The 16098-nt window shown below is 42.8% G+C and overlaps 2 protein-coding genes across 2 annotated transcripts in view; both read right to left on the reverse strand.

The window, feature by feature from the left end:
* Positions 1-2357: 2357 nt before the first annotated feature.
* The window catches only part of LOC129353414 (phospholipid phosphatase-related protein type 4), a 40472-nt gene continuing 26731 nt past the window's right edge, over positions 2358-16098 (reverse strand). The window contains exon 7 of the mRNA XM_055022738.1: positions 2358-9395. Within this exon, the coding sequence (XP_054878713.1) occupies positions 7743-9395 (1653 nt within the window). The 3' untranslated portion in view covers positions 2358-7742. The remainder of the gene's footprint in view (positions 9396-16098) is intronic.
* LOC129353415 (proline-rich protein 36-like) lies at positions 10484-13610 on the reverse strand. The gene has a single exon (XM_055022739.1). It carries the CDS (start codon positions 12517-12519, stop codon positions 10606-10608), a length of 1914 nt encoding a protein of 637 aa, XP_054878714.1. The 5' UTR covers positions 12520-13610; the 3' UTR covers positions 10484-10605.

A 16098-nucleotide genomic window follows, 5' to 3' on the forward strand; every position in this document is an offset into this window, starting at 1 on the left:
TGTGCAAAAATTATACACAATAACCTTTATAGGGGTTGCACAATGCAGCCCCTATAAAAGTTATTGTGTGTTAATTTTTTAGGGTGAAAAACTTATGTGATGGCATAATTATTTCCTGCACTGTATGATAATAACTTGCACAATACTCTCTGGAAAGTGAGGCAGCTGTGTCATGGTTTTGCTCACCCCATTGTTCATTCATTCAGTCATGAACAATTCTTCAATTATTAATCATTTCATCACTCTTCCCACCTCCATCACCAGTACATCACTTTTACTCTTGTGCTTTTCGTCTTGCAGTCTTGTTACTATGGCAACACATGAAGTGAATTAGCTTCTACAGTCTAAAGATAGAGTCCTCACAAAATTGACAACTGGCACGCCAAGTTATCATTTCCAGCAACAAATACGGAAGTACAGCTTAGAATATATAGCCAGCAAGTCCTATGCAAAAAAAAAAAAAACAAAACATGAACACAGACATAATGATGGCATTTATTGATTTACTGCCGCAAGAATAAATACTTAATTTTTTAAATTGGAATAATATATATACATATACATATACAGTACACACACACACACACACACACCCACACACACACATACACACACACAAACACGCACATACACCCATATATACATGCCTGTGCATGTGTAACTTTTGTTAAAATAGTAATAGTATTTCCTCTGTTGTGACGGTTTGATATGAGACAGATGATCTGTCTCACAGTCCTGCTGTTGTCTATAGAAATACACTACATCATTAGAAACAATCAATCAGAGCCAGGAGAAAGGTCTCATAGCTGTCACACACGGTGTCCTTTAGGAGGCAGTGTTGAACCATAATTGGATTGATAAATTATGTGAAAGCAGTCACAGTCCATGCAAATTAGAGTTTCTTAGCTTTGACTGAAAACATGAGTGTCTTCATTGTTGTTGATCCCATAAATGTTTCACAGATTTGGCCGTGCATGGAGTTGTTTTCACTGCTGTCTGTTCTTGAGCTTGTGTGAGTTTTCATTGGTCCTCTGGCTTCCCCAGAAAGAAGATTATAAAGCAGCATGTTAAAGGCAAGGACTGTAGGGTCAGATCAGAACAAGAGTTGTTGTTTGAGCTAAAGTGAACTTCATAGGAGATGACCAAGGAGGAAACAAAGCATTACAAAGTGAGACAGCATATTAATAAGCCACAAAGTTTCTGGGAGAATGCCTTTTGGACAGATGAGACTCACAGCAAATTCTGCAGAGTTAAATCAACACTATGCCAAGTCTATTTGGTCCTCATAGACCAGTTATTTATGTGTTACCATAAATAAATTACAATATTTTATTCGACATACTGTTGATTTATCTCTGCAAAATTTGTGATGAGCTTTTTTGGCAAGGCTCATCTGCTCTAAGCTCACATTCACAAAAATGAGGCAAACAGTTCCCTAGGAGAAATTCATACTTCTTGTATGTCTTGGAGTGTGGAAGTTAATTGGAGTACATAGAGAAGAATCTCTCTTGCACAGGCAGGACCCAAACTGCACACAGACAGGCTTCAACCCACCTGGGATTTGAATTTAGGACCTGAGGTAACCGTCTGAACTTAGTGACGACAGGTGACTTTTCATACAATGTTTTATTACTTACATCCAAAATATCTGAATCAATATAAAAAAAGTGGTTGAATAAAGCTGCTGTATAAATGTTATGAAATAATTTTTCTTTTTACATATTTATTGAAACTGTCACCATGTCATGAGATAATCTGTGAAAAAAATCATCCTCCTTAACCTCCTCTCTGAGCTTCTATAACCATCTGCTGAAATAAACCACTCAAAAATGACCTATCAGAGCCAGGAGGAGGATCTTAACACTGTCAATCAATTTGTGTAGGTGCTGCTAAAAGAGCTAACAGTGGAGAACAACTTAAAGTGACAGGAAAACCATTTATCCACCGTCATCAGTGTCCATGGTAACTATCCTGAGCATTCATCACAGACAATAAAATATTGTGGCATATAGCAGCAATGGGGAACGCGTGAGAAGCATGTACCATTGACAGCGCTAAGACCCTCCTCCTGACTCTGATTGGCTTTTTCTTCTGGAGTGGTGTATTTCTGAAGGTAGGAGGTGGAGGAGCGTGATGTTTTCACAAATTAACTGTCTCATACGATAATGATACGACAAGGTGACAAAAAAACTGATTTTAAAAAAGGCTATATACTCTTAATACTTCATTTCAAGAATTTTAGGATATTAGTAAATTTTTTTTGGTGATTTTTTACCACTTCCTTCCAATCATTCTTTTATATCCCCCAGCCCTTTCTTTTTTTTCCTTGGTTAATAGAAACCATACATCAGACAACAGAATCAGAAAACATTTATTGTTCATCCAGAGACGGCACATTAGTCTACACATGCAAAGATCCTCTATCCTCAGGGTGGATGTAGGATCCAATCTGAGGATGGCATGACACTACATTTTTGGATTCCACTGACTTCTAGGAAGTACAGAAAATCAGATCTGTTGTTTTTTTTCTTCTAACTGTAAGACAAGGTGTGCTTTTCAGTGAACTCAAACATCATGCTGTATGGAGTGTTTAGAACATTAAGGCTCGGATCCAAATCACTTTTTTAAAGATGTCTATAGTATCAAAGTTTGTAGGAAATATACTTTTTAAGAATATCACATTTATAGATTTTTCACATCATAAAATCTACTTCAGTAAATATCAAAAGCCACACCATCAATTACTATTGGGGCTGATGCTGGGAGCAACAACCAAGATAAGTTTGTGGCCTTTGTGCCATAAGACAAAACCTCATGACTTATTAACCTTTTCATCACATATTATATGTGCCAGAACAATCCCAAGTGACACAAAGAGAAAATAAAGAGTTGAAAGATGCTGTTCTAATTTAGTTTTTTTATAAAAGCTGAACTTCTGCCAGCTTTGTGTGTTTCACATTGCAGACAGCCAGAGTGACTTTTCTTGAAACTTTCCAAAAATGAGAAGTAAAATGATTCTGAGGTGAACTTAGCCAATTAATCACCTGACCAGTCAAATCATTAAATAACGTAATAAATTAACATGAGATAAAATTTCAGATGTAAACTATTTTGGACTGCTTGGTAAATAATTATTTTCTTACTGAGAAATTCTCTTGGCGTTCAAGACTACTTCCTGAAATTTTCTTGAATATGTACACATTTCACATTTACATGTACAGCCACAACTATAAAGCAATAATCAGAGTACATAGATACAAAGCTTACCTTAAGACAGTCAGACCTAGACAAAGAATAAAGGTGATGATATATGGTAACAGTATGACTAAATTCTGCTGTTTTATATTATAAAAAAACATGCTTATAATGTGTCTGGGGTTAGAAAATTTGCTACACCAAATGTTCTGATGCGAGAAAAATCTGACTTTGGTACGTCTTGCCTTATCACAATATGAGAAGAAACAGTCCCAGTTTCTTTTTGTAATGAATTCTAAAATATCAAAAGTGTGTTTTTTTTTAATTACATAAACATTTAATAATAAACATGAATTTGTCAGAAAATTCACAAAGTACCTTTTAGCACAAAACAAAATCAAAGCACCAAACTAGCACAGTCTAAAACAAATTTGAGATTCTTTGTTTTGGTACTGTACAACCAGGAACTTGAATAAAATTTAGTTATAAGTAATGCATCTACAAAAATTTTCTAAATATTACTCAAATAAATGTGAAAAGCAATAATATAAAACTTAAAATTGGTGGGTCATGTATTTTACCCCAAAACACTGACAACCTCAGTCATCTCTGGTATGCTGAAAAAGCTTTGCTACTGTGGAACATGGTGGATCACTCTAGATGGTTCTCATTGAAAGTGACTAAAAATCGACAAAAATAAAAATTGGTGCCAGACAATAATGGGAAATTGTTCATAGGGAAATTAACAGACATCTTCCAGAGATGTAAGGCAGAGACAGAACGTGATAACCCAGAGCAAGCACCAGTCTAACTGACAGCCCATGGTATAAGTCATATGCTACTGGACACACGACTTTATTGTCTAAAGGACAATTTAAAAAACTAATCAACAGTGATACTTGACACATCACTGGCTGGTAATTGCAAAGCAGCCAATCCAGGAGTGCAATGAATTTTATGCATGTTAAGGCATATTTGGTGTTCTCACTATTAAATTAGGCAGTTCAAAGCTTTTTTAGAGGGGATTTCAAGTTTTCACCCACAAATATAGGGGTCCATTTTACCCCTAAAATGATTTGATCAGCTTGACTGATTTTTTTTTCTTTGCTCTTCCAAATCCCTGTTTCTTACATAGAGTACTCAAGAATCTCTGCTGAAGTCCAGTTATCTTTGAGCAATCATTCTCTATGTCAGTCTACACAAACCTGCTGAAGGTTGTAAAATAAATAAATGAATAAATGAAGAAATTTTGACAAAACTGCTCTGGTGATTTAAAATAAGACAAATGATCAGTTAAAAGGTAAGGCTGCATTTTGTTTAAAGCTAAATTAAAAATCAACAAAAAACATGAGATAAGATTGTAGAGTGTACTGGAAATTGAACACTAAAGCATGAAGGTAAAGAGAGCCACCATGTCCCGTAAATCTTATGAAGAATTTTCAGAACCAGAGGACCTGAAGGCTTCAGAGCTGCTTCACCCTGAAGAATGATGAACAATGCCAGTGTTCCTCTCACTAATACATAAAGGAGCAACTGCTGATTTTTATGAAGAATGCTCAAGGTTTCTGTTACCTGTCTTACTTCTTTTTGACAGAAATAGTTCACCTTCACCCCAAAAAGTGTATTAAAATTCCTGATTGTCAAGCAAGAAAACAAAGAGAACCCTATATAGCTATGCACAAATAAAAACCAACAGAATGAATTTTAATTGAAATTGCCACTTCATGTCTAAATCTTTTAGGAAACTTTTGTTGCTACACAAGCAACATTAGGTTGTTTGAAACAATCTGTGCTTTTGCTACACTGGTGTACAAAGAGGAATACAGCATTTAGATATTGTGAACAAAAAAACATTCCTCTGAAGTACTACAGCCTCAGTAATAGATATTGCAGTTGCTTCCTTAAATTCTCTTAAAGGAGCAACTGCTCCCTTTTTCTTTCAGGGAGCTTTTCTGATATTTAAGTGCTGTAGATGATTATGCAGTTTTTGGAATTAGAAAATCAAACCTAAGTGAATAAAGAAGCAGTTTTCAAACAAAGACTTATTTTACCTATAAAGAAAAACAAGCTATGCAATCCAAGTTTGCCCTATGTGAAGCCATCGATGCTCCTAAGCATTATAGCTGCTGCTAAGCAGCTATAATTCTAATGCTCCTAAGCATTAGAATAATTATAATGCTCCTAAGCATTAGAATAATTATAATGCTCCTAAGCATTAGAATTATTCTAATTCAACCACTGGAGGACTTTGTATACTTTCATACTTTATCTTGGCCACTCCAAAGCTGTCATGTTACATTAAGAGGTGGTGCATAATCCGACACAAGCTGATGCCTGAATAATCTCTTTCTGAGGTTTAATGGAAGGCTTTCCAGGTCCAGCAGTAGCTGGACAGGAGAAACAAACATAAAACATGGTGTAGCAACTGTATAATTTAAGAAAGAGCACAATACCGTTTTCACATATTGCTGCATTGGTTTGCAAAGCCTTTGGTCCTTTAAAAAGATATTCATCTCATAATGTGTTTTGTATTTACACTGACTGAAGTAGGTCTTCTCTTTTGTCCACTCTTACTGATTCAGGTAATTCATGCACACAAAATGGATTTCACTGGAATACTTCAAATACTCTCCAAAAAACCTCAAAACATATAAAATGGAGTCAGAAAAATTCTGATGTTTTGTCAACCTTTCAACACATTTAGAAGTTAAAAACTGGTGAAATAGTTCACTGCTTTGCTGCTGTATGTGCTCTAAGAATTGATTGCCATTCTTGTACAAATATACTCACGAAAAGTTAGGGATATTGCACTTTCAGGAGAAATGTTGGGACACATTATAACTTAAGAATTTAATGTGACTTTTCCTAAATCTTTGAATGCACATATCCAACTGTTCTATGTTTCAAAACATTTTGCACATCCTACTTTTCTCTAAAGGCAAAATTCACATCAGTTGTTAGATCCCTGAATCATCCGATACTTTTCCGATTGTTTTTTTCTTGTATTGAAACAGTTCTCCTCAATAAACTGTAGACATTTTGACATCATGAGACCAGAGCAACAGCAACATTACAATTGACCAACATAATTTCCATTGTGAGGGTTCCAACGGGATGTTCTCAGATGGAAGTGGCCACTGAGCCTACAGTGACAGTATCATCAGAAGGTTGCAACGTAGATTTAGAAAGACAGGAAGAGTCACAGAAAGGTATAAAAGTGGACTTTCTTTGGCCACGTCTGCTGTGAAGTGAACAATGCCCTGCACAACCGGATGATGAATGCCATTCAACTCCTGGTCCATTTGAGGGAGGTGAAAGGTTCCCAGATGACACATCAGGTCATTAGGAATCATTAGCATCAGTGTGGTCTATGTACTGGACAACCTTGATACAATCTAAATAAAAGAAACAAAGGGATGACAATGCTCCAGGTCATCGAGGCTGCATTCCTGAGGAACACCAACTGAACACTAGAGTACCTGGAATGGGCGACATTTTCACCAGAACTGGTTCTCACGGAGAACCTATGGGGTCAGGTTCTCATGGAGAACCTATGGAGTCAGGTAACAAGTCTCTGTTACAAGTTACAGAGACTTGTAACTCCATATTCCAGAAACTCAATGATTTGAGGTCCACCCTTCAACAAGAGAGGGATGTCATTCCAACAGACTATAAGTTGACTTGTGAACAGTTGGAGACATTGTTGTCAACTTGTAATTAATGCTCAAATCACATGACACATTATGAAGACACTGACAGTAATTATTATTGCACACTCACAAATCTTTGCATTTCTTTTAATACTCTGTGTGAGGTAGGGAAATCACTGTAGGATATTTCTAAACTTCCCTACTTTCATGCTATAATATCATTGTTGTGTGAACTTTTTATGTTTTCCACAAATTTGGCCAAAAGCAAAATATCCCTAACACTTCGTGAGCAGTATATGTATATAGATATATAAACAGTATAATGCAGCGTACAGTAAACGCTTACTTTAGTGCAAGTTACAACTAATTTGTCTTTGTAGCTACAGATAAATGCTAAGCTCACTTATGGTTCCAACAGTATTCTGTTAAAGATGGGCTATCTGTACAGAAGCATTACAAAATCCTTCTTGACATTGTTGCAATTCTTTGTAAAATAATTGTTGGTGTATTTGGAGAACACAGAATGCTTTATACAAAGTAAATAGTTCTGTCTAGTGTAGCACCACTTTCAAGTATACACAGTATTTACAATGTAGGAAAGTAAACATTGGTTTCACAACTATGAAACAACAATTTTGTCTTAATGTGACTGGCACATTGTTTTTTGTTGTTGTTTTTTAAAGTCAAAAACATATGAAATATAATTATAAAAAGGATTCCCATAAGAGTGATCACAAAGAAATACACAGTGATTATTTTAACAACACAAACTGTTGCGCTTCAGAGTAAGCGTGTACAAGAACCATGCTACATATAAACTACTGTAGAATTTGAATTTTCTGAAAATACACTTGTTCTATTTGCTTTCTTCAAATGGCAGTCTGGTCACATCGTGTTTTATTCCTTTAAATTAGGAGTAATTGAAGTTCCCTTGTAGAAAACGTTCCTAGCATTATCAGGACTGTTGGCTCTCTCTGGGATCATAATGATATTATTGCTTTTTTTTCGCAGTGTTGACTCACAACTGGAAACAACTGAGGGGATTTCAGAAGCTGCCTCTCCCCCTAAGTTACCACCTCCTCCAGCCCCAGGACCACATGGAGTGACCCTTATGGTGGAAAGACCCTGAGGATGGATCCTCTGCTCTGACTGGCCAGTGTTCTGGGTGTGAATAGTAACTATTGATGGGGTTCCAACAGTTGAGGTGGTGATAATAATATGTTTGCCATGCTTTCGGTCAATGGACCCTTCACGAGCTGAGTCTGAACTCTCTGAGTCAACGCTTTGATCATTGTGCTCAACAGTCTGCCTGAGACTCCCAGGACCTGACCCACTACCAAAAGAGCTGGTCCCTGTACTTCCACCAATACTGTTGCCATGATCCAGCGATCGCCACCTCCAAGATCCACTTCCATCTGTAGATGGAGCTTGAATAACTGGTTTGTTATTTTCAGGGTGGGCCTCTACTCTGACAATTGCTCCAGTGCTTCCAGAAATGCTACCAGTGGTGCTGCCCAGTGAGCTGGGCCCTGTGGTGCTGATAGGGTCTTGATCGGTGAGTGCTCTGTATCGCGTACTACCCTGGCCACTTCCATTATCATTAAAACCCATGCTGCTTTCATCTAAGCTTTTGGAATGGGTTTGAAGTAGACCCTGCTGCTTGGACATAGCAATTACTTGCATGATTCGTGGCTGGGTGCTCTGCATGTTTCCAGTCTTCTCAGCTGCTCTTTGCCAGTTAGCTTGAACTGTACTGTTGACTGTTATGTCACTTCCTCCTGTCCTTTGGGAAGTGGTGTTGTAATTTTCATGTGCTTCCTCTGGTATGTGCACTAGCTGTGAAGACCCAGGTCTAGATTGCATTGATATCCTGGTGCCTCCAGTGAATCCACTGCAGTTACTGGGTAGAGTGGTACTAGCACCAGTGGGGAGCTTGGACATGTATGTGCTGGCATCAAGGACCCCATTTATGCCCACAGTTAATGGTTCAGAGCTGGATCGTAGCTCAATGCTGCCATGATGTGGAAGGTGGCCAGATGAGTCAACAGAGGAGGAAAAGGAGTCTGGGGACATTATGGAGCATTTATGATTGTTGTTCTTGCTTTTCCATTGAGACAGAAGCTGCTTTGAGCGACTGGAGTCCATGGACGCATGGTGGAGAGTGGCAGCATGGCGTCTGGCAGCTTCTTCATATGCTGCTATGGCCTGAGGGGTGTGAACCCGAGGGAGCGTGTGGCTAAAACTCATCATGGCATCTTTGCTCTGGGGGTTGCAGGGCGACATCACTTCCACATTAGCATTGGAGGGCTTTAGGCTGTCTTCAGGTCTCTGCTGCTGTATGCCTCGGTGAAGCAGGCTTTCAGAGTGGGAGGTGGGGATACCAGCCTCACTAGACATACTGGATTTCATCTGAAGGTGATGGAGAACAGCCTCCTGACTTACATGTGGCAATGTGCAAGAAGCACGGGAGAGACACGTGTGGTGCAAAAGGACACAAGGACTGCTGTTGGGCTCCTCACTTGACTGGAAATTTCCAACTGCATACACTCCCTGAAATCACATCAAACACAAGTACATACTTTACTTGATAATGCACAATCATTGCGATACCTTTTATTTTACACATTTTTAATAGGTTATTATAGCTTAAGTGTTGAATTTTACGTATCCTAAAGGTAAAACCAGAGAATCACATGTGGAAACATAGGTTAAGGAGCAGTGATATTTCATTTGTCCTGCCTCAAGTGCAGGAGTCCAAGTATCTCAGGATCTTGTTCATAAATGAGGGAAGAAGGGCGTGGGAGATCGACAGGCAGATTGGCGCAGCATCTGCCTCGGGACACAGAAAACTCAAATAAACACAACTGAAAAACACGGAACATGACAGTACCACCCCCTTAAAGGGCGGCTACCAGACGCCCAAAAAGAACAGAGTCCAACACAAACCAGGGTGGGCGGAGGGGCGACGGAAGGATGGCCAGAGTCCAGAAAAACAAAGAACTACCCACAAAAGGTGGGCGGAAACACAAAGAGTCCAAAAACAAACAGAAAACTACCCAAAAGGTGGGCAGAGGCCTCGAGGGAAGACTTGGAGGTCTAGAGGGCATCCCCTGCGCCAAAAGCAGACCCCACGGGGGAGATCCGGAGGGCGACCGAGGAACACTAGGGAGCGACTCTGGAAGAACACTAGGGGGCGACTCTGGAGGAACACTAGGGGACGACTGAGGAGCTTTAGGGGACGATGGAGCAACACTAGGAGACGGAGGAGCCTTAAGGGATGACGGAGAAACTTTAGGGGACGACGGAGAAGCTTTAGGGGACGACGGAGAAGCTTTAGGGGATGATGGAGGAGCTTTAGGGGACGACGGAGGAGCTTTAGGGGACGACGGAGGAGCTTTAGGGGACGACGGAGGAGCTTTAGAAGACGACGGAGGAGCTTTAGAAGACGACGGAGCAACACTAGGAGATGGAGGAGCCTTAAGGGATGACGGAGGAGCTATAAGGGATGACGGAGGAGCTTTAAGGGATGACGGAGGAGCTTTAAGGGATGACGGAGAAACTTTAGGGGACGACGGAGCTTTAGGGACGACGGAGAAGCTTTAGGGGATGATGGAGGAGCTTTAGGGGACGACGGAGGAGCTTTAGGGGACGACGGAGGAGCTTTAGGACGACGGAGGAGCTTTAGAAGACGACGGAGGAGCTTTAGAAGACGACGGAGCAACACTAGGAGATGGAGGAGCCTTAAGGGATGACGGAGGAGCTATAAGGGATGACGGAGGAGCTTTAAGGGATGACGGAGGAGCTTTAAGGGATGACGGAAGAGCTCGAGGAGAACTAAGGGGCGACGGAGGAACTGTTGGGGACGACGGAGGAACTGTTGGGACGTGGAGAGGAAACTAGGAGATGCGGAGAGAAAACTAGGAGACGCGGAGGGGACACTAGGAAACTCGGAGGGGACACTAGGAAACTTGGAGGGGACACGAGGAAACTCGGAGGGGACACTAGGAGACGAGGAGTGGACACTAGGAGACGAGGAGTGGACACTAGGAGACGAGGAGGGGACACTAGGGAACTCGAGGGAAACACTATGACACTCAGGGGAAACACTAAGAGACACTGAAGAAACACTAGGAGACTTAAAGGGAACACCAGGGAACTCAGAGGAAGCCCAAGGAGACTCAGGAGGAATGCTAGGAGACCCGGAAGGGACACTAAGAGAGGAAGCACTGGGAGACACGGGAGGAACACTGAGAGACATGGGAGGAGCACTGGGGAACTTGGAACTAAGTCTAAGAAAACCAGGAGGGACTCTAAGGAACTCAGGGGAAACACAAGGAGACTCGGGAGAAACACTAAGAGACTTGGGATGAATTCTAGGAAAACCGGGTGGGACACTAGGGAGCTCGGGAGAGACACGAGGAGAATCTAAAGAGACACTGGGACACGCGGAAAAAACACAGGGAAATTCTAGGACACTCGGGAAGAATACAGGAAAACTCGGAAGGAATGCTAAGAGGTACAAGAGACACACAAGGAAACACAAAAGGAATGCTATGAGGCAGGGTGGCCAAAGCCATGTCCGGTGGAACAGGTTCCGATACCGGCGGAAGGGCCGGTGGAGCTCGAGGAGCACAGGCTGGTTGGAGAGCCGGCGGAACAGGAGCAGAGGCCGGCTGGAGAGCCGGCAGAGCAGGGACGGTGGAGACCGACTGGATGGCCGGCGGAGCAGACACGGAGGCCAGTTGAGGAGCTGGGGGAACAGTCGCGGAGGCCGGCTGGAGAGCCGGCGGAGCAGACGCTGGAGCCGGCTGGAGAGCCGGCGGAGCAGACGCTGGAGCCGGCTGGAGAGCCGGAGGAGCAGACGCTGGAGCCGGCTGGAGAGCCGGAGAAGCAGACGCTGGAGCCGGCTGGAGAGCCGGAGGAGCTGGAGCTGCTGGAGCCTTGGAGACCGGAACGGGGTCCGGCAGAGCACAACGAGAAGGTCCAGTCGGGCCGGAACAGAGTCCGGTGGAGCACGAGGAGCTGGCTCGACGGAGGCCAGAACGGAGTCCGGCGGAGCACAGGAAACAGGAGCCACGGAGGGCGGAGCGGAATCTGGCAGAGCACAGGGAACAGGAGCCACGGAGGCCGGAGCGGAATCCGGCGGAGCACAGGGAACAGGAGCCATGGAGGCCGACATAGCAGGAACAGAAGCCGGCGTAGCAGGAACAGCAGCCGGCGTAGCAGGAACAGCAGCCAGCGGTGCAGGAACAGCAACCGGCGGAGCAGGAACAGCAGCCGGCGGAGAAGGAACGGCAGGAACAGCAGCTGGCGGAACTGAAGCCGGCAGAGCGGCACGAGGAGCGGCACGAGTAGCGGCACGAGGAGCGGCACGAGGAGCAGATGCCGGCGGAGCGGCACAAGGAGCAGGGGCTGGAGCCTGGGTTGAGCTGGCGGAGCGAAAGTCCGGCTTGGGAGGTAGAGGGCCGCCCCTCAGCACGGCGGCTGCCGTCTGGAATTGCCATTCTACCTCTTGTTGTAACTCCTCCAGCCCCAGGCCCGGAAGTCGCAGAATCCATGTGTCCAGCGTTATGGACATGCGAGTGGCCATGCCCAAACGCCTGGTCACCGAATATGGGCTTTCTACCTCCGCCAGGTAGTCCTCCAGCGTATCCCAAAACTCCCTTGGGTCCATGATGTAATCGGCGTCCTCACCTTACTTGTGCTCAGGTCCTTCTGTCATGGAGTGGTGGTGTGGTGAGGCGGTGAGGCAAGCGCTAGAGACCCAGGTAATGTGAATAGTGAGATATTTAATGACAAAATAGTCCAGAAAACAAAATCAAACAGTCCACGGCCAGGCAGCACGGCTGAGCGGAAGCCAGGGCTCAACACCGGTAGCAACTGGATTCACAGGCGGCTCAAAAGACAAGACAACGTACGACAACGACAATCTGACAAGGACCCGACGAGGGACATAGGACACAGGAGGGACTAAATAGACTGAGGGTAATCAGGGGAACAAGACACACCTGGGAACAATCAAGGGGGAAGACAGGACAACGAGGAGACTCGGGACACAGAAAACTCAAATAAACACAACAGAAAAACACGGAACATGACAGAATCTGGTCAGGATGCCTCCTGGACGCCTCCCTGGTGAGGTGTTCTGGGCACGTCCCACCGGGAGGAGGCCCCGGGGAAGACACAGGACACGCTGGAGGGACTATGTCTCTCGGCTGGCCTGGGAACGCCTCGGGATTCCCCCAGAGGAGCTGGAACAAGTGGCTGGGAAGAGGGAAGTCTGGGCCTCCCTTCTGAAGCTGCTACCCCCGCGACCAGACCCCAGATAAGCGGCAGACAATGGATGGATGCATGATATTTCATTTATGTTCCTATCGAGGCCTTTTTGCATTGGCACGTAGGAGTGCTTCATTTATGGACTGCAGGAACTCTAGGAATTTGTAGTTCCTAGAGTGTATAAATGAGCTTCTAGTTTATTCATAGAAGCTAGTTCATCTCAGGGATTTATGAATCCATCTGTTCAGATCCCGTCAGATCCCTACAGAGATCTGATCATCTGCTTCTCTCAGAGTCTTTTAAAATCGGACTTATGGCACCAACTCTGTGGCACTTGAGCAATGTGAACTGTCTTTGGATGCCATGCATTCTTATTGCAAGGATTACTAGTTTTGTTCTGTTCCATCTTCATTATTTCTTAAAGTATTTTATGTATGTATGTATGTATGTATGTATGTATGTATGTATGTATGTATGTATGTATGTATGTATGTATGTATGTATGTATGTATGTATGTATGTATGTATGTATGTATGTATGTATGTATGTATGTATGTAATTTTGTTTTAGAATGTGCTTCATAAATAAATATGAGGTTCAGTTTGGTCATCAGGTTTTTCTCCCAAGTTTATTTTTGGGTAAGGCAGACACCATGTCTTCTTTTAGGAATTTAAGGACTGGCATTAAAACATTGGTAACAATGAGCTTCAATGTACTTCCAAAAGAATGTCATTAACCCATTCAGAAACCTGAATCAAGCTCTCCTAATCCATTCATGTCAATGGGTATAATGAACAGAATCCCACGCATAGAACAAGTTTAATTTTGGAATTTTCTCACTACTCATACACTAAACAAAAATATAAACACATTGCTCCCATTTTTCATGAGATGGACTCAAACATCTAAAATTCATTCCAGATAAACAATATTACCATTTCTTTCAAATGTTGTCCACAAATCTGTCTAAATGTTTGATAGTGAGCACTTCTGCTTTGCTGAGATAATTCATTCCACCTCATAGGTGTGCCACTTCAAGATGCTGATCTGACATCATGATTAGTGCACAGGTGTACCTTATACTGCCCACAATAAAAGGCCACTCTGAAATGTACATTTTTATTTTTGCTTTATTGGGGTCTGGGGACTCAGAACCAGTCAGTAGCTGGTGTGACCACCATTTGCCTCATGCAGTGCAATGGGCAAATCTTCTCTGCATCGAGTTTATCAGATTGTCAATTGTGGCCTGTGGAATGTTGGTCCACTCCTCTTCAATGGCTGTATGAAGTTGCTGGATATTAGTGGGAACTGCTTTTGGATACACCGGTCAAGCACATCCCAAACATGCTCAATGGGTGACATGTCTGGTGAAAATGCTGGCCATGCAAGCACTGGGACATTTTCAGCTTCCAAGAATTGTGTACAGATGCTTGCAACATGGGGCCGAGCATTGTCTTGCTGAAACATGAGGTGATGTTCATGGATGTATGGCACAACAATGGGACTCAGGATCTCATCACGGTAAACATGCATTCAAAATGCCATCAATAAGATGCACCTGTGTTCTTCGTCCATAACAGATGCCTGCCCATACCATCAACCCACCACCACGAGCCACTTGATCCACAACATTTGCATCAGCAAAGCGCTCACCCACAGGACGACTAGCATGCAGTTGAGTTTCCCTGAGCGGTTTCTGACAGTTTGTGCAGAAATTCTTTGGTTGTGCAAACCAATTGTTTCAGCAGCTGTCTGAGTGGCTGGTCTCAGACGATCTTGGAGGTGAACCTGCAGGATGTGGAGGTCCTGGGCTGGTGTGGTTACACGTGGTTTGTGGTTGTGAGGCCAGTTGGATGTACTGCCATATTCTTTGAAACGCCTTTGGAGACGGCTTATGATGGAGAAATAAACATTTAATGCACAAGCAACAGATCTGGTTGACATTCCTGCTGTCAGCATGCCAATTGCACGCTCCCTCAATGCTTGCGGAATCTGTGGCATTTGTTGTGTGACAAACCTGCGCATGTCAGAGTGGCCTTTTGTTGTGGGCAGTATAAGGTACACTGTGCACTAATCATGATGTCAGATCAGCATCTTGATGAGGCACACCTATGAGGTGGGATGGATTGTCTCAGCAAAGCAGAAGTGCTCACTATCAAACATTTAGACAGATTTGTGGACAACATTTGAAAGAAATGGTAATATTGTTTATCTGGAATGAATTTTAGATCTTTGAGTCCATCTCATGAAAAATGGGAGCAAAAACAAAAGTGTTGCGTTTATAATTTTGTTGAGTGTATATTTCAAACAAGGCCAGTCCAAAGCATAAGCAGTCTAAGTGGCTCCTTAGGGCCCTAGGGCTAGGAGCACTCTAAGTGGAACTTTTTTTTTTAGTAATGATTCTATGTGATTATATTAACAAAAACACATAATTTTATTATAGAGTTCTGATATTTACAATAATATATGTTTGATAATGCATATTAAAATCATTCTTTATATGGGAAAGAAACATAGATTGTTCTCCCTAGATGTGTGTGTGTGCATGGTTGTTTGTCCTGTTTGTCTCTGTGTTGCCCTACGACAGACTGGCGACCTGTCCAGGCCTCTCGCCTGGAACGCAGCTGGAGATAGACACCTCCCGACCCCGTTGGGGAGAAGGGTGATCAGAAAATGGATGGATGGACAAAGAAACATAAATTGCTCTTGGTTGTCCCCTGGTGGCCACGGTAGGTCATGCTTCACCAGTGCTATGAGCTGCCATTTGTAGAGTTCATGCAAACATCCAAAGCTACAACGGAAGATAAGTTAGCAAAACAATGTCGCAAAAAAAGACTTATCTGTCAGGGAGAGAGAAAAGAAAGAGGAAGAATAGAGAAAAAGCCAAGCTAACATATGTTTGCATGTCTCTTGGTAATTTAATGTTTATCAAAAAAAAAATATGGAGCTGCTAATAGAAAATAAGTTTGATAGCAA

Source organism: Poeciliopsis prolifica, unplaced genomic scaffold (assembly GCF_027474105.1).
Source record: "Poeciliopsis prolifica strain line A6 unplaced genomic scaffold, Auburn_PproV2 SCAFFOLD090, whole genome shotgun sequence".
NCBI lineage: Eukaryota > Metazoa > Chordata > Actinopteri > Cyprinodontiformes > Poeciliidae > Poeciliopsis > Poeciliopsis prolifica.

Excerpts from the sequence above, each read along its gene's own strand:
- LOC129353415 (XM_055022739.1), bottom strand. The coding sequence starts at position 12,519 with ATGGACCCAAGGGAGTTTTGGGATACGCTGGAGGACTACCTGGCGGAG.